This window comes from Salarias fasciatus, chromosome 5 (genome assembly GCF_902148845.1).
Source record: "Salarias fasciatus chromosome 5, fSalaFa1.1, whole genome shotgun sequence".
NCBI lineage: Eukaryota > Metazoa > Chordata > Actinopteri > Blenniiformes > Blenniidae > Salarias > Salarias fasciatus.
In genome coordinates, this window is record NC_043749.1 from 8,092,324 (window position 1) to 8,110,744 (window position 18,421).

The 18,421-nt window shown below is 42.9% G+C and overlaps 2 protein-coding genes, 1 long non-coding RNA gene and 2 other non-coding genes across 5 annotated transcripts; 1 reads left to right on the forward strand and 4 right to left on the reverse strand.

Annotated features, from left to right (window-relative positions):
* Nucleotides 1–1,216: 1,216 nt before the first annotated feature.
* On the reverse strand, nt 1,217–6,500 carry nop56 (NOP56 ribonucleoprotein homolog). The gene is made up of 12 exons (XM_030091791.1): nt 6,423–6,500; nt 5,650–5,739; nt 5,452–5,566; nt 5,092–5,256; nt 4,656–4,854; nt 3,764–3,951; nt 3,354–3,505; nt 3,057–3,157; nt 2,607–2,755; nt 2,296–2,417; nt 1,972–2,091; nt 1,217–1,740 (listed from the first exon to the last, which is right to left on the reverse strand). Exons 1-12 carry the CDS (start codon nt 6,423–6,425, stop codon nt 1,438–1,440), a joined length of 1,707 nt encoding a protein of 568 aa, XP_029947651.1. The 5' UTR covers nt 6,426–6,500; the 3' UTR covers nt 1,217–1,437.
* On the reverse strand, nt 2,168–2,236 carry LOC115389358 (small nucleolar RNA SNORD57). The gene has a single exon (XR_003931586.1). It is a non-coding gene; the product is annotated as a small nucleolar RNA SNORD57 (small nucleolar RNA).
* On the reverse strand, nt 3,583–3,703 carry LOC115389363 (small nucleolar RNA SNORA26). The gene has a single exon (XR_003931591.1). It is a non-coding gene; the product is annotated as a small nucleolar RNA SNORA26 (small nucleolar RNA).
* Nucleotides 6,081–9,836, forward strand: LOC115388598 (uncharacterized). Its single transcript, XR_003931487.1, has 3 exons — nt 6,081–6,215; nt 9,234–9,313; nt 9,711–9,836. It is a non-coding gene; the product is annotated as an uncharacterized LOC115388598 (long non-coding RNA).
* Nucleotides 9,837–10,307: 471 nt separating this feature from the next.
* On the reverse strand, nt 10,308–17,693 carry LOC115388597 (retinol dehydrogenase 12). The gene is made up of 6 exons (XM_030091792.1): nt 17,463–17,693; nt 15,740–15,979; nt 14,406–14,495; nt 14,069–14,257; nt 13,137–13,246; nt 10,308–12,026 (listed from the first exon to the last, which is right to left on the reverse strand). The coding sequence occupies exons 1-6, from the start codon at nt 17,617–17,619 to the stop codon at nt 11,847–11,849; spliced, it is 966 nt and encodes a 321-aa protein (XP_029947652.1). The 5' UTR covers nt 17,620–17,693; the 3' UTR covers nt 10,308–11,846.
* Between the last annotated feature and the right edge of the window lie 728 nt (nt 17,694–18,421).

Here is an 18,421-nt window from a genome sequence, read left to right on the forward strand (position 1 = left end):
GTTGGTTATAGTTACTTGTTGCTTCTTCAAAAAAATGAGTTATAATATTTTAAAAGTAACTACAAAGCAAAGTAACTACTGCATTACTTAAAAAAACATATTTAAATATGTCAAAGAATTTTGATTCCCTCTTAATGTAACTTTAAGATGCATGCTCAATTATGCAATGCTCGTATTTATTACAAAACTATGTGACTAATGAAATAAATGGATACTTGATAGAATTAATTTCAAACTATTCCACATTAATCAAAATTATTCAAATGTTGCCGTATGATATTATGAAACAAGACACCAATCAAATTTCATTCCTAACTTGAGTGTCAACAGATGTCTTGTCAATTTAAAAGCTGCCTTTGAATGACCAGGGCTCTGTGGCTGGCTCTCTGCTGCGTCACGTGACGTACGTTGCGCCAATATCCTTTTTTTCTGAACACAAACCTGACGCTCCATCGGCTCAGCTGGACTCTGGAGGAGGAAAAACCAAGCTGAAAGTGGGGAATAGTGATGTAACTGCACCCACTCATTGTCAACAGCATTGTAATGCTGGAAAAAGTAATTATTCATTCATTTTCTGCCGCTTTATCCCTTTCGGGGTCGCGGGTGGCTGGAGCCGATCCCAGCTGCTGTGGGCGAAGGCGGGGTACACCCTGGACAGGTCGCCAGTCTGTCGCAGGGCTGACATATATAGACAAACAACCATTCACTCACACATTCATACCTAGGGGCAATTTAGGGTGATCAATTAACCTACCATGCATGTTTTTGGACCGTGGGAGGAAGCCGGAGTACCCGGAGGGAACCCACGCACACACGGGGAGAACATGCAAACTCCACACAGAAAGGCCCTGAGCCCCGGCCGGTATTTGAACCCAGGACCTTCTTGCTGTGAGGCAAGAGCGCTAACCACTGCGCCACCGTGCGTAATTACTCGTTACCAAAAAATGTTATTTTAATGCAGTTACTGCCATCACTGCACATCACATCTGAAATACAAAATGAGCCCTCATCAACAGTGGGTCTTCTATAGTCATGTTATTCGATTGGGGAGTGTGGTAGTCTTCCATGGTGAATGTGGAAAAATACTACTTGAACGTGTCAACTAGTATGTCAGCGACCACATGGTGTTTGAAAAATTCCTTTCTCCCTTTGGTCCAGTAATCTGCCATCTCTGATGCCACGTCCCAAAGTATAGAACTCATTCCCAAAAAGAAACCGTTCACAAGAGTAATTTGTTCAACAATTTATTTACATGAGTACAGGTAGAGTTTAAACATGGAAGGCACAGTTCTAAGCATTTCATTGCCATCTAACCTGCTGAGAGGTTGCAAAAACACCCACACAAAAGGTTTGTGACAGACTAATGGGAGGAAAGTATAAAATGGGGAAAAACAAAGCTGTACAAAAATATAGATTATATCTGTTCATAGTTTGTCTTTACTCTGCAGCTTTCTTCTTTTTTTTCTTTTTCTCAGTCACGGGGGTTTCAGGGCTCTCGTCTGCTGGCTCGGCCTCCACGCTCTCAGTCTTTATTTTCTTTTTCTTCTTGCTCGGCGTTTCCGTTTCTTCTGCTTCGTTCTCGGCGGCTTGTTCCGCCTCGGCCTTTCGTTTCTTTTTCTTCTTGCCTGGAGTCTCCGCGGCCCCGTTTTCTGCAGCGGGTTCCTCTGCCTCCGCCGTCTCCTCCGCTTCCTTCTTCTTTTTCTTCTTGGCGACTGGGGTGTCTGCTTCGCCGTTCTCCATCTGCAGAAAGGCCAAAAGAAAACGCTATTGGACCTCCTTTCTCTCCAGCTGCACCTGTGAAGCGGTGAATGTGTGCGACTCTCTTCAGTGATCAGATCCATTGTTTTGGACCAGCCAATGGTTCGGAGCCGGCGTTCATGTAGCATGTCGTACACTGAGGTGGGACCACGGCGTGTGGGTCAAACCTCAAATCAAAACATGCGGCGGACGCGCAAAGCAAACAGCCCTTACCTCAACGTCGCCGTTGGTGTCACCGTTCGCTTCGAGCTCTTTCATCTTCTGCTCACGCTTCTTGCGTTTCTTCTCTTTCTTCTCCTGTTTGCGCTTGATCTCGGCCGCGACGTCGGTAGCCTAGAACAGAAGGAAACTTTAGTCCACTAAAAACCACTATTACCACTCGAATAATAAATCAATCATGTTTGATTCTGAGTCAGGCTCATTAAATCAGCTTTTACCCTCACAGTCATGTCAGGGAAACAGGATGTCATCACTCGCAGCATCAACATGCTCCCCACATAAAAAAAAAACCCACCCGGCGTTTCAAACCGAGCTCACCTCTTTCACGGCTTCTTTCATCACGTCCACGTTCTTGCGCGGCAGCTCGCCCGTCTCGTAGAAAGACAGCCGCTCCTCCACCTGCTCGCGGAGCTTGTCCCCAAACACACTCGTGGGAACCTCTGAGGGAGAAACCACACGGCAGATCAACACCAGTCCGGCGGGGGCCTCGCAGCGGGTCGGCCCGCCGCGCTGCTCAGGAAATTAATGTTTCAACATCAACCCGAGGGATGAATGCTGTTGACGAAAAATATCAACATCACTGCAACTTGTGAAGCCCACCCAGACAGGGAGCGAGTGACGGCGCTCACCTGAGAAGCAGTCGATTCGCGAGGCGATGGTACACTTGTTGGCCAGGTATCTGGAGATGCGGCCCTTGTTCTTGGCGGCGGCTCGGCCGATGAATGTTGAGTGGAAGATGAGGCCGTATTTGGGCGTGTTGCCGCGCGTTTTAAGAGCCCTGGGAAAACAGTTCCATCCACATTCAGGACATGTGTGACGAAAGGCACTGGGGATTGAAACCTCTGAGGGACACTTTGTTCTGTCCTCCAGACAGAACGGAAAGTGAAGGGGAATGTGAAACTGGTTTGTTTTCTACCTCTGTGCTGTGAGTGGACGCTCAGACTGTGGGGGTGCTTCAGAACGGGAGGGATCACCCCGGGGGAGACCGTCTCTCCCCCGGTCACCCTCCTCTGCTCCGGCCCAGCCCTGCCATCACTGCATCCACCCGTTTCCCCAGCAGGGAGGGGGCGCCCCAGTACCTGAACAGGGCCTTCTCTGCTCCCAGGATCTGGACGGTGGACGCCGGGTACTTGGCCAGATTGGTCAGGCTGCCGGCGTGGGAGATGAGACGCGCGCCAACCTAAAGGCGACAAGGCTGCGTTAGTCTCGCTGCGAAACACAACTCTACGACTTGATCGCTCAGATGTACAGAGGACCCATCAGCACCTGATACAGTATTCATCAGAAATGTTCAGGGGATTGACAGATTATGGTATAACATCATCAAGTCCCATTTTTTTTTTAATGTGATAATTAAAAGCGAAGAGCCGACTCACCACTTCTCCAATCAAAGCTGCCAGGTTCGGGGCAACCTGGGACATTCTGGAACGCAGATACTCCTGCAGCTCCAGCCGATAGCCGGCCAGAGACACCACGCGATTGGAGAACCTCTCGATATTTATCAGGTCGATGGGCGAGATATCCATACCTGTGAGAAAACCCAATCAGAAGGTACTCGGTTAAGAGGCTCTTTGGTTCAGAAAGTCTATAAGCTTTCAGGCGTGGGCTTGTTTCTCCCGACAGGATCCGCAGCGAGGAACGTGTGCCTTCACTACAGGTTTATGAGAGAGCTGCTCTGCCCCCCTGTGTTCGGCACCAAGGACGATTATCGGTCCAGGGTGGGCAAAAAAGGGGCTGAGGTTTGGAAAAAAGGAAAAGCTGCCCGGTTAGGTTGCGGCTTGCTGACCCATAGAGGAACGCGACGCGTCCAGGATGGCCTGCGCCTTGGCGCTGTCCATCACCACCTCCTCCAGGCGCTCCAGACTCTCCTCTGACAGCTCCTTCCTGTTTCCAATGAGCTGAGCCAGGCGGCAGTACATCGAGTTGTCAGACACAATTTTGACCAACTCGGGGAAGTGGTAGCCATACCATTCACTGTAAAAAAAGAAACAAAAGGGTGAGAGGTTATTATACTGCAGGTCACACCATCTGAAGACTTCAGGGCAGCTGTGGCTCAGCTGGTAGAGCTGTTCAACCTCCCATCTCACCCTGGACAAGAGATAGAATTCTAAGAGGCCTCCAATGGTGTGCAGGCGCCTTGCATGACAGCCGTTGCCTTTTGCATGCGTGATTGTATTATAAAAAATGGAAAATGTGACTGACTATGTCAAGCACATTCGTATGGTAAAAATACTTAAAAAAATAAATGCATCATGTTATTAAGCATTGATGCAGATGTCTCACCCAACAGCAGCGCCTCGCCAACAGGAGCTGGCAAAGCAGGAGCGTCAGGAGAGGTTGATGTACCTCCCGTTTTTATACAGCCAGCACTCTAAGGCGTGCTGTCTGCGGTAAGCGTCAGGAGGACAACCAGACGTGAAGGATGATACATCAACCACAAACACTGGCAACCACACGGCACAAATGGCGGCGACGGATGCAAGGAACCTGCACACCAACATGTTGGATGCAAAACTTAAAATGAATAAATGAAACTGATGGTGGGTGGACATACCATGCCACAAATGTGTTCACACAGCATGATGACTACAACGTGCAACAAATGCAATGCTCATCAAATAAACAAAACATAAGGTGCAAGCACAAACACTCAGATGTGACGTGTAAGAGAACCTCACCGAACACGCATGGAGAAGGTGTTGATGTCTTTGTCCAGCTGATCCAGCAGGGCAATGGACTGGATGATCATGTTGTCCGCTCTGTTGACGTTGAACTTGACTTTGGCTCTAGAGTAGCTGTGGCCGAGACCCAGCTGAGCCTTGGATGCAGCCTGGCCCGTCAGGCCTTTCACCAGTGAGTGGAAGTGCAGACGCAAACCTAGGAGGAGGAAGGGGGAAAAAATATTACAGCCTACTTGGGGTTTCCCCGTAAATAAAGCAGGAAAGCGCATGAGCAGTGGCTGTTCAGATTTTCAGTATGAACCTTCACGTGTGTCAGGAAAACATATCACATCATGACAGGCCACTCTACTTATGATAGAAAACTTAAATCAAAAACATCCAGGTAAGCAATTCTAAAATCAAGAACCTGATGGCAGAATAAGCTTTTCCTCACCTCTGGTAACCTCGGCCACTACCCCGCCAGTCTGGATGGAAATGTCAAACTCTTCTTGTAGAGCAGCTCCGACCTTCGAATCAGAAACTCCCAACACTGCTTTCTTCTTCCCAGAGCGAGGCAGGTTGGTTTCCAGAAACAACTTCAAATCAGCATGGACCACACCTGCAGAGGAAATGTCAAGTACACACTAAGGTTAACCACACCGGCCAATGAGGTCTTAGTATTGCGATGATGTGAAAGATGTCAGCATGTAAATCTATTGGATTTATTATGATTAATGACTATAAAGCATCATTAAAGCTGAGGATAATAAAAACTGATTAAAAGGTAAAACAGTAAAAATTGAGCACATCTTACCTTCAGAAATAGCGTTCATGTTCTCCAGAGCAGCCTGGGCCGACTTGAAAGGGAAAAAAGCCGCCAGACTCACCATGCTGTTGAATTTTCCAATGTTCAGAACACTGGCCTCAACCTGAAAGACAATTTAAAAAAAAAAAAGAGTTAATCCTGCTCTTATTAAGTTACAAAAATCAAGCAGCAAGACAGATGACCCACCTGAGGCAGCAGCATGCCGATCTCCTCCACCTCTTTGACTGCGAACAGGGCATAGCCTGCAGCATGCTCGAAGAGCACGTGTAACACCACCTAGAGGACATTAAATACTTCAGAATGGGAAACTGTGGCATACCTGTAATCGATTCAACAGAAATGTGTGTCTGCTGACAGCTGCAGACAGCCTGATACAGATAATATGGTGCTTATGATGCATCATCTGAATCAAGTCTGCTCGCACGTGGTGACCAGCAGAGCCCAACCCTATCATTAGTAAAGTCACAAAATGATCAGAATTAGTATGTGGATTTCTTATCTAAAAGAAAATGTTGTTCTAAACTGCTCTATCACTTTAATCCGGTAATCCCGAGGACATTAAAGCCATTCGCACGTGACCACTCCGTAGTTTGAGCCCACGTGTTAACCAGGGCCCAGACGGAGTGGATCACAAAGCTAACTTCTGCTAACTATCAAAATAACACTGCAAAGGAATCAGCACATCAGCGAAAATAATCTCCAGCTTCTGTATCGATGGCTGCTGTCACAGCTGCTCGGACTCCACGACAAAGGTGAAACATTAAATTTATGAATTCATTTCCGATCGATGTTAGCCGCTAATGCTAACTCGCCTTAGTGGACAGGCCTTCACTTTTAGCAAGAGTTAATCGGAAGGAATTCTACTCTTAGGAGGAAATATTGCTCAAAAGCGCATTCCGTCGTGTGATATAAAAAGTCTGCTCATCGCAAATCAATATCAGAAAGTGCACTTTTCTCACCATGATTAGACGATCTCCGCAGCTGCACACTGCGTGTGCGTTCCGCTGCTGCTCCGGAGGAAAGACGTGACTCGTCGCGATTCAGGAAAGTGGGACGTCGCTGAAATCCCGCGAGATCTGACTGACTTCGCTGAAATCCCGCGAGATCTGACTTCTGCAACAACTTCAACATGGACTCAAAAAAAGGGAAAAATATACATTTATACAAAACCATTCAGTCACCAAGTAATTCACGGTTCTTTATTAAGAATGAATGAAATACATTAAAACAAAGCGATTATGATATGCATTAAAAGGATTAAAAAATAAGTAAAGATGTTTATAAGATAAAGGCAATTAAATAAGTAAAATTTACTGTTTATAGGAAAGCTTGCACAAATAAGGCCTGATTTAATAGCAGCCAGTGTGTCAGCTCTCCTCAGGTGATCAAAAAGCTTGTTCCACAGGTGAGGAGTGTAGCGGGCTTTTTCATATTCTACATGTAAATCTGAGATGTATTTAGGTCAAAGGCCATTTAAAGTTGACACACATAATACACAGTCAATTGTTCTATAAGCAAATTCATAATGATGTATCACAGTTGATCTCGAGATGAGAGATGAGGTTCCACAAAATTCATCAGATTTTATTCATCCCACATTTGGTTATCAAACCAACTCCACATTGTATAAAATATGTAAAAACTCAGAATATTCAAGAATAATAAATGTTACAGTGAAGATGCAGACAGTTATAGTAATAGTATTAACAGTTTGCAATCAAGACAATCAAGAGTTGTTATCCATCCATCCGTCTTCTTTACCGCTTTAAAGTCCTCAGGATTGCGGGGTGCTGGAGCCAAACCCAGCTAACTGTGGGCGAGGGCAGGATACACCCTGGACAGGTCACCAGTTCAACACAGGACAAACACACAGAGGGAGGCAAACACACACACTCACATTCACACCTATAGGGGCAATTTAGAATCACCAATTATCCCCACAGGCATGTTTTTGGACTGTGTGAGGAAATAATTTTGTAATAATAATAAAAAAACGAATAAACAGCTGAGCAGGCTGGAAATTATTCGGAGGGGAAAGTGTACACATTTATTGTACTTGCAGTTTTTAATATCCATAAATGCAATTTAAAGAAGTTTTTCTTCTATTTTCAAAACTCAGTGGGATTCAGACCTGCAGACCTGTGGTATATTTACAAGTAAATCAGCTCACCATAATGTGTGGGATCAAGAAAACAACCAGTCTGACTGATGCCAATGAAAGAACAAACGTGACAAGATGCCGTCTTTCGTTCGTTGGCCTTTTGGTTTTACATCTACCTCTCCTGGTAATAAATGTAGTGGTTCCTTTGATCGCTACACACTAAGTAAAATGCAGTTTTTGAAGTTGTTGCTTGAATAAGGTTGATGATTAGAGTTATTGTCATGATGGCATGGTTAGGTCTAAAAGCCATTTGATCAGATATTACTTCTTCACTCAAATTGTTTTTTTTTAAACGACCTTAAATGTAGACTGTTATCAAAAGTGTCCTTTTTCTTCAATATTCTCACAAACTGGTTATTGAAAATCAAGGCAAAACTTGATTAAAAAGTCCAATAAAAAAGCTAAGCTTTTGTTGATCTTTCGCTATGTTGTTGTGGTTTCTACGGCCATTGTAATTGCCCTATAAAAGAAAAGCATGGCCACTATTAGAAATCCAACTGAACACAACTGTGCCAGCAGATTGTGTTTTACTGTCAAGATCAATATGTACGTAAGTGACCCATGATTATTTACTATTCATAGGTTCTATTGCAAGGTAACAGAAAAATATCAGAAGAGCTTCCGCACATCATTTTGGTGGCGTTGAACGAGGTGCTGAAGAGGATGGAACAAAGCAGAGCTCATGTCCTCGACGTGCAATAAACCAAACAGAACACTGGCAGCGTTTTTACATGCCCACTTCTGCAGCACGCTATTAACCTGCTCTGTATGATCATCTCACCATCCTGCTGGAAAACATCCCAGGGAAAAGCATCAATAAAGTTCTCTCAGTTCTCTGGGTTTCCAAGCAGCGGATGTATGAGGGTCTGTATGCGCACAAAGACAAATTGTTGGAAGGTCATAAATGTCCCAGTGTGTTAGATAATAACTCAGAACTGAAGATTTATGGCTGACCTCTCCGGACACATCGCCTTCTCGCTGAACCCTTGGTCAGTTTCTCGCTTTGTGAGCCAAATGAAACCATGTGACTGACTGAACGGACTTATTTTAGGAGTTGTTTGGAAAATCAAATGGATGTGAATGTAGTTGTTTAACAAATCTGAAAATTGAGACTGTCCAGTGTGTGCTTACTTCAGGATCCCATCCATTTTGACAAATAATTGTCAATACATCATGGCATCAAGTTTATCCACTTTCACAGACACAGTATCAGAAAACCTTTTACGAGCTGTTGGGACAGATCTGCATTTGTCATCTGAGTCTCAGTTTGTCAATGTTGTTAAATACCTGCATGCATGCAGCATGTTGAGCTTACGTATATTACCCCAATAAAAAGGCCAGATTCCTGAGCAATGTCTGTGTTTCCAGGAGCATGAAGGAGAGGGCTTGAAGGAGCCTGTTGAAGGGCGGATGTGAGGGAGGACAGTAAAAAAGCTTAGGGATCAGGAGACGGCTTGATATAAAGACTGACAGGACAAGCTGACGCTCAGACCGGTGGAGCTCTGCTCATCTTAACGCACACTTGCCCAAAGCAACTTACCAAGACTGACAAAACACGTGAGTACCATATGGCTTCTATTGAATCTCTGTGTCTCTCGCTGTCTCTCAGGCTTTCGACTTCCCTGTGTTACTCTCGTGTCCTTCCTTTCTTCATTTGCACACGACTGTGTACGGAGCTGTCCTGCTGTTGTGAGTATGACTGCTTCTCTCCAGCTTCTTATCTGGTATTTCTGTCTTGTTCTGCCCTCAGAACTCCCACACTCCTTCTTTATCTCCTGTTTGTCAACCTATCTCCTCTTGCATAAGCCTGGGATCTGTTCTGTCCTTTCACACTGCTATTCTCAGTTATTGTTTCTGGCTCACACAACACACCACATGTCAAATGTTGACCTATTTTTACTGTCACATATCCCCCACTGAAAAAAAAAAAAGCACACTGTAATTTCAGCGTGAGGAACGTCCTGTGGGCCACTCACCCCTGTTTGTGTGGAAACAGGCTGCATTGTGTGTTGATGTCAACCTACTGCGAACCGATGTGTACACACACGTGTGGCGCAAATGTGTGTGTGTGTGCATGTGTGTCCAGGAGAGAGCAGGATGAGCATGCGTGGAGCAGTGGCCGGCTGTGTGGTGCTGATGTGCCTGGTGGCGCTGCAGCTCGAGAGGACGGAGGGCCACATTACTTTCTTCAGCCCCAAGGAGATGATGCTGATGAAGGTAAGCATCGCATGCAGGACTGAGCCAGGGCGGAGGAAAAAAACAGCACAAATCATAGTGGAAAAAAGCTATTACATAATAATACAGTTAATATCTTCAAATATCTAACTGTTTTGAGTAACCAGAATCAAACCATGTAGAACTGTAACCATAAAAGTGTTTTTTTTTATTCTACTGAAACAAAACATACAAAAATACACTTTTGGATTCAATGTCTTTTGCTGAAAGATCGTGTTACAACGACGTGTGACGACTCTGATTGATTCTGCTTTGACTTTTGCTGCATGTCACAAAATCATCAGACTCAGTGTAAGAACTCTTCAGTCATATGCTAAAAAAAAAAAAAAAAACTGACTGGGCCAAAGTTTTTCAATGAGTAAAATATATAAAATATTCTTTAGGTCCACATTTTAAAGGGTAAATTGACAATCTTTAAAAAGGTTCAGCGGGAAGACAAGACACATGGTGATTCTAAACACATGGTGATTTAATCCCCTGCCAAAAAAAAAAAAAAATCACAAATAACCAAATACATTATATATACATAGGTTTATCAATTGTACACTGTTTAAAATTGGAGCAGTAAATATCAAAACAGATTTCATAATCTGTAATCTCTGTTTCATAGAGTCAGAGTGCAAACAAATCAATAAAACTTTAATTACGTCATTTCATTGAGCAAATGAAGCTTAAAATCTGTCTCTGTTAAAGAATAACCCAAAATATTCACAAACATATCACTTCTGTATGAATCATTTATAGTGAGTTCAATTTCTTTTCCTGACATTAAACACTTTATTTTATTTCTTCAGCATTCAAATTTTTTCTACTAAAGGTGTTTTTACCTATATATTTGTATGTTATATACATGAATCCATGTGTGTTGATCTCATTTTATTTCATCACATCACTTTTTCACTATTCTTGCGCGGTCTCAGTCATGCTTTACTCTTCCTCTTTGATGTTTTCTGCAGGAGCGAGAAGGCCGAAAGGATATGGAACCTCGATCGGAGGGCAGTCACTTAGAAGAGGTCCCTGCGCAGCACCTTCCTGAAGCGGAGCATGCTGGAAGTCCGGTCAGTTCCAGCTCAGTTCGCACAGCATGTTCTTTCCTTTCAATCAGCGCTCCTCTTCCTGTCATTCAGTCATTACGGGACGTCAATGCTTGTAAACTTCTGTGCAGGACAAAACTGTGGAGCTCGCGCTTCGTCTGACGCCCAAACAGCTGGATCAGGTCGCTCCCGTGATCTTCCAAGGAATAGTGGAGGATCGTCAGAAAGGTATCTGACTGTGTGAAGACACGGCGACAGATCCAGCACTCTTTATCCAGTAATGTTAGATAATAATTCAAAGTGATAGTGCTTTGATTGAAGGCGTCTTTGTTAACCACAAGTTTTGGTCGCTGTCTGTCTCCACAGCAAAATAACCAGGTCAAAGGCACCAGGAGAGGAAAGCTGTATAAAGTCTTCAATGCTCAAATGTTCTGTTGTGTTTTTAAAGGAACCTTTCAATAAAGGATAGTGATAGCCTCACCTTTGAGGACGTCTGCTGTCATTTCTCTGAAATTCTGTGAGCTGGTCGATCACACTGTGTCCGCGTCTCTCTTTGGAAAACTCCTTTCTTTCCCTCATTCACACTAAATGTTTAGAAAAATGAAAATAGTTCCATCCAAATCAACAATAACATTTTAGCAGGGATAAAATGAATTTATTTTGTTAATTGAAAAATGTAAAATGCCAGTCAGACAAAAATATTAATATCTGTAGAATATTTAATTCTTTATTAGGGCAGCAAATCAGTAATGCGCTGCTCCTCCAAACACATGCATAATATAAATAAAGCTTCTTATCAGGTCCTGACTTTCCACACTTCTCGTAAAAGTGTATTCTTTCATCACGTTCCTTGAAGAGTTCACACACATTTTTACACATTGTACCTGCCTGAGCTCGGTCAGAAAGTGGAATTTGAACCTGTTTCCTGTTATCAGCCAGAACTGATAGTTGTTTTAAAGCTTTGATGTCAGTCTTTCACAGACCTCAAAATCTTTGACCGCGAGGGCGGCATCTCGAGCTAAAGGGGCGGGGAGGACGAGGGAACAGTCGCTGTCAAAATACTTTCCAGTTACGCCTTCCAGCTCCTCTGACACGGCACAGTAGATGGAGCTGACTGCACCCTCTTCTGGAGACTGTCAGGGAGACAGGAAGACAATCTGTGAGTGTGCACTGAAGAAAGAAAAAAAAAAACCCAAAAACATTTAAACATCTGTGCAGATTGGAATTTGCATGAGCTCTGTCTTTGGTATCTGCTACGGCCGCATGAGTGAACAGATTCACATCAAGGCAGAAGGTTACTATTCCCTCACCAGTACATGTCCATGTCCCTGGAGATGTGTTTCTTTAGTATGTAAAATATTGATGACAGCCAACAAATATAATAAATTAGGCCAAGCATTATCAGACACAAGTATAATAAATGCAAACATATGGAAAAGTTCTCTCAACCACAATCAACGGGGCTTTTTACAAAGAATGAAGGCTCATTAGAACTTATGGCGCTGAATTTCTGGCGTACCACAGCACAGATGAGCTGTGTGAGAACATGTGGTTCTCCTTCAGCTTGATTCCATTGTTAGAGCAATCTGATGTGCGCACATGGGTCAAATTCTGGCAGTGAAAGCAAATCTTGAAACAATCAGGGTTGTTATTGTTCTGTTTTCCTGTTTCTCTGGTTTTAGCTCTCCTGCTTGTTGCATCTACTTTCCTCTGTTTCTCAGCTACTGTGTTCCTCCGCATGAAATTAGCTGTTTTCGACCGTTCATATTCGATGTTTATTCACATCTTTTTTGAGTTGAGCATTTCTGCATATTTTCTCAGTGATCTAAAACAACACATCTTAACAACATATATTGCAGCTGGTGGCCGTAACATGACGACACACTTGTATTCAGGTGTAATTCTGTGAAAGAGTGATAAATGTCTCAATGTAGCCTTTAAACACTGCATTTGGAAAGGCAAAGCTAAAGTATTTATAGAGTGCCATTCAAACACAAGGAGTGAAGCCGGTTTTCCAGGCTTCCAGGAAGAGCAGATGTGAATCATATCTTGGCCGTGTGAACGAAAACCGAATGGCTGGAAGACACATGGACCCCGAAGCCAGTTCCTCCATTTACTGGAAACTTAAAATATCGGGCCATTGTAGCTCACTACCAAGAGTCAAAAACGAATGTGAAAACAACGAGAAGCAAAAGTGGTGACGTGACAAAGACAAAAATAAAATCACAGGAATATGTGCTTACCTTGAAAAAGAAAAACCCAACAAGGTTGAAAATACATCTGACCCAAAGAGGATAGTGTCTGATTACTTCTGTCATGACAAAACCAGGGTGGACAGAGTTTGCAGTGACGCCTAAATGAACAAATAAATGTTAAGTGAGTACAACAATCCATAAGTCCTACCTCTGTGAACTGACATTTTGCTCATCCACTAAAATATAAAAGGAGAAAAGTTTCATTAATCTGACAACAGTAAAACCCGACTAAAAAACCCATTGTTTTTCTAGATGTTTGCATATAAAGCATACAGTCGTCCCATTCCATAGAGGAACTTTAGAAAGCAGCACTGTGATCTGAGTCTATATAGATGTGTCTAAATCAGACTGGCAGACAATACGTTCTGAACAAAGCATTTTCTCACCAATAGTCCTCAATTTAAGGGACTACGTACCTAGAAAAACAACAAAAACACACAAACTGACTATAGAGAGACCTCAGACCTGGAACTGAACCAGGAGGTTGTGAACTTCAAACCTTGGTGCCCCACAATCAAGGTCAGGACGTAAACTCAGTCATTGTCATTATTTAATAATTATCTGCAAAAAGAAATCTTGTTGAACAATCAGAAACTGCTGATTTAATTTGTGAAAAACAGGAAAATTACTGTTGATTAGAATCACAATCAGCGACTGTAATTACACAGAAACAGTTCTTATGTTGTAAAATCCGGCACTGAAGTTAGTCTCTCATGGTCAGAGCTGGTGATAGAAGCTACTTCATATCAGCTTTGCCCCCTTACTTAAATTTCCTGAAAATGACTAGATGATTAAGTGGAATGGAAAAAAAAAGTGTTGAAGCACTTCCTGTTATTACTGGATAATGCAAACTAACACGAAACTACAAAATTTAAACCTTTCTAATTCAAATAGTAATAATATTCCTAATTGAGCCTCACCTGTGCTCTGGATCCTGCGTGCCAGCTCATTGGTGCAGATGAGATTGTGCAGCTTTGTGTGATTGTAGACCCAATCCATGTGGTGGACGAGGTTCTCTCCGCGAAAGTGGGCGAAGTCCACTTTGCCCAGCTTATGGTTTGCTGAGCTGAGAGTGACAATACGAGCCGGAGCTGAACTCTTCATCAGGTCTGCAGGAAAGCAACAACGTGCAGAATGAGCACACACACACACATACAAAAAAAAAAAGAAGACAAAGGAGGGGATAGGGTAGAAGTGACTTCAGTACATTTAATATGTAAAACAATCTGTAGCAATGAGTGACCAAAGAGCCTTTACCCAGCAGCAGGTTGGTGAGGAGAAATGGTCCCAGATGGTTGGTTGCAAAAGAAGCCTCAAAGCCCTCTTTGGTGATCTGCCTCGGTAAGCCTGTGAATATTAGTCAGATTTTTATTAAAATAGACACAAACCAGCAAAAACAAACCCATATCAGATCCTTACTTTAGATGTTTTAGTTCTAGAAAAAAAAACAAACTACCACACAGAAGTTGAGTAATGCGTGCAAAGCCAAAGGAAAAAAAAAAATCGTATTCTATGTACAAAGTTAAAAACTGGTCATTTTGACACAGCTCATTTAAAAAAATGCGAAAATAAACTAAAATCATGCAAACATCACATCATTTTCTTTACATTCAGCTTCAAAGTGGTGGCTTAGAGGTTTAAGGGATCAAGTCTAATAAGTTCACTGGTTTAATTCACACTGCAAATAAGTAACCAAGGCGGGTCCTGGAGTGAGGCCATTGACTCCGCGGCTGCAAAACTTGGATCACATCATCCCAGGGAGAGAGTAGCTATATGATCCCAGTCAGAAGAATTTCCATTATTTTTGCCACCATGTTGTCACCAGTGCATGTCATGATTGATTTACATGTCAATGAAGTCTCTATGAATGCTGGATGCTTCTTCTTGGTCTGTCCCAACATATTCCAACCCCCTCCCCCAAGAGGACATAGTTTTTTTTATGACAGTCTGACTTCAGCAACAAACATTGCACAATATTCCAGTGGTGCCAGTAAATTGACTGACGTCTGTTTTAGTTTTTCCAACACAGCATATTTCATTTGCTCCTAATCACATCTGGTGTGTACTCCACATTTGACCGATCTTATATTATTATAATTTCTGGAATTGTGGTGTTTTCCGAAGGGACAGTGATACTTCCAAGTGGTAGACACAGAACTGAAGTTTCAGTTCGGGTGGCACAGTGTGCGGTAAACAGGCTCATATTCAGTTTGTGCTCAGCCAGGGATGTTTAAGTGGTTTATGTGGAGCTCTGCAGTGTGCCTGCCAAGTCTGGGAGACAGAGATGTTATTACACAATAAACAGCATAGGTTAGTGTGCTAGAGTTAATTTTCCAGTGTTTCACGAGAGAATGGAGAATAATGCCAGAGTCTTTGCCTCCAGAAGTGTTAAAGATGGGAAATTATGAAAGACTTTATGCTTTTTTCATACTTCATAATTGTTAATTCACTGAATTATTAACTCATGTGAAGTTTGACTTGACTTTTTTTCATTGGTTCAGATTTGGTATTGAGAAGCTTCAAGGACAGCTCTGTAAATCAGTCATCACTGGAGCTGTTGACCCCCAGAGATGCTAAACTATAAAACTCACCTGATACGCCGGCATTGTTGACGAGTATATGCAGAGCTTTCTCCTCCTTTAGAATCCTCTCGGCAAATTCTCTGACAGAGCTGAGCAAGCAAAGGTCCACGAGGCGTAGATGGACGTCGTTGTTTCCCGTCTTCTTCCTGATCTCATTCAGCGCTTTGGTCCCCCGGGATTCACTCCTGCAGGCCAGGATAACACGAGCCCCACGACGTGCAAGGTCCATTGCGATCATCTTTCCAATCCCTTCCAGAGTAGAGAACATGGTTTACCTATTATCGTTCTTGTCATGAGAGGAGAATCTGGATCAAACCGCACATCTCCTATTTTCTCCTGCATGTTAGAAGTTTTTCATGGAAGATGAATTTCAAACTGTTCTGTTTGTACTGTGATTTATAGTCACATAAACTTTCAGGTACATGCCATTTAGTTTTCACAAGAGGCCAGAAACCCTTTTGTGTCAGATGTTGAAAATGGAACGATAGCTTTTCTTATTGATTGTCTGATACTTGCTGCCACAACAGGTCTCTGTGTGTATTGAGGGTTTATTCCTGCTGTTCAAAGCTTAGCTAAAACACAAAAGGGCACATTTAAAAAAAGGACTTTGTTTCAACGCCATGCCATGTACACAAGCTTTGTTTGTGATAACCTGGCAAACAACGAACAAACACAAAAGGTTTAAGTAGTGATGCTCACTCGAGAGAGCAGCATCACTGACATGCTGGCATTTTCCTTTAGCGGAAAGCAATTCATGGCTTGGCCTGAGCCAGTGCAGTTACTGCAGTGAATTTCTGCAGATGTTACTTTATCCTACTTTGAGTTGCCATGGGCTGACTCTGCTCTCAGCTGTAAAGCACAGGCTACAGCCTGGACAGGTAACAATTGGAGGATTTTCTTCCGTTCTTTTTGATAAGGTTTTCAACCTTCGATAATGCTCTTGCTGGAAAAGGGCCCAAATAGATAACACCAAAAGGTATGCAAACAGAAAGCGACTAAAACTGTAATAGTCAATGGGAACTGGTCAAACTGCATTAAAAAAAAACAAAAAAACCAACCAAACAAACAAAAAAAACACACACACAGAACCAGCTTTCACTCAGTGTTACAGACATAAACGTGTCATTATTATGTCCACCGTGTGAATTTCAAAGTTACAATTTACGCAGATTATAACCCCAATGTTCATCAAAGGAAACTGATTATTCGCATATGTCATGCATTTTTTTCTACCCTTTAATATTATTTTTGCACTTTTGAAAGCCAAATCTTTGAATATCACAGATTTCGAAGCGGTTTCGTTATTTAAAGAATTGTCTCTTTTCTTTTTTCTGGATTAGCGAATGCAATTATCTCAGTAAGTGTTCACTTTGAGGGAAAAAAATCAACTGAACTGTATTTAAAATTCTAGAAAATCCACTGACAGACATTTCCCTCAAACTGCAACGATAAAGCCAACAAACAAACTTCCGAATGAACTTTTCTTCTCGTGCTGAGGGCAAAGGGAAACTTTATAACTTCATCAAGCAGATAAAGCTCGTGCGCGGCGCGCGCGGTATCTGTCCATGGAGCTGCTCCCGCGGCTCCTTCATGTCAGTGCGCGAGGATGACTTCTTTTTTTAAGTCGCGTCTTCTGTGGAACTAGCTCGCGTGCCAGTTCAGGATGACTCACGGGTGACGCCGAATTATATCCGCACATCTGTCCCTCGGGTGTCTGGGTTTCGAACCTTACCTGTGTTGGCCCCGGTCACGATGGCAGTCTTCCCCCGCAGCTGCACCGGGCAGGCTCGTGGATCCCAGCTGCCCCTCCGCTGCACGCGCACCACGACGGCCAGCAGCACCGTGGAGAGGACCCACACAGGGTGGTAGAAGATGTCCAGAGGCTCCATGTCGCCAGCAGCGCAGAAGGAGTGACTGGACCGGGGAGAAGCGCGCGGGGCTTTAACAGAAGCATGTGCGTTAATATACGCACGGAGAGCGGAGACCTGGAGTAGGTGTGTCTAAAAACAGCGAATGCGTCTGTGAAGACCAGATAAGGCGAGGAGGAGACCATCACAATGTAAACTTTCCTGTTGTAATAATAGAAACTTTATAAACCACCCTCTCTGCTGCACTAAAAACATATTTGTATGTATTATAATTCCTGTTATATCTTAAGATTTATGTTATACATTAAGTTAGATCTTTTCTTTCTTGTATTTTTGTTAAGATTTGCACTATTAATTATTCTTATTCTTTATTTGCACCTTTAACCACTTTTTGCACCCCCTGAGTATCTATGAGCCTCTGTGACTGTAAATTTCTCTGTGGTGAGATAAATCATATCTAAGAGTGGGCAAAAGTTATGAGGACATTTGTTTTAAAACTATTTAAAATCTTTAATACGATCACATAAAGTAGGATCTATTATGTCTCTTATATTTCAGAGTAAACACCTTTAATTCACTGAAGAATAACAAAAAATGTAATTACATAGTTTATCAGTGTGTCTGGGGCCTGCACTAACTTCAGGATTAACCTCGGAGCAGGTTATGATCTGGATAAGAGATCGACAAGTATGAACGCACTGCCTCCAAATGAGTCTCTGAACCAAACGGAAAATATAAACGAAAGGCAGGGCTCTGAGGAAGCTCTGCCTGAAACATCTGTGGCGTAAAAAAAAAAATCGAGTGATCAGAGATCTGTGCTTTT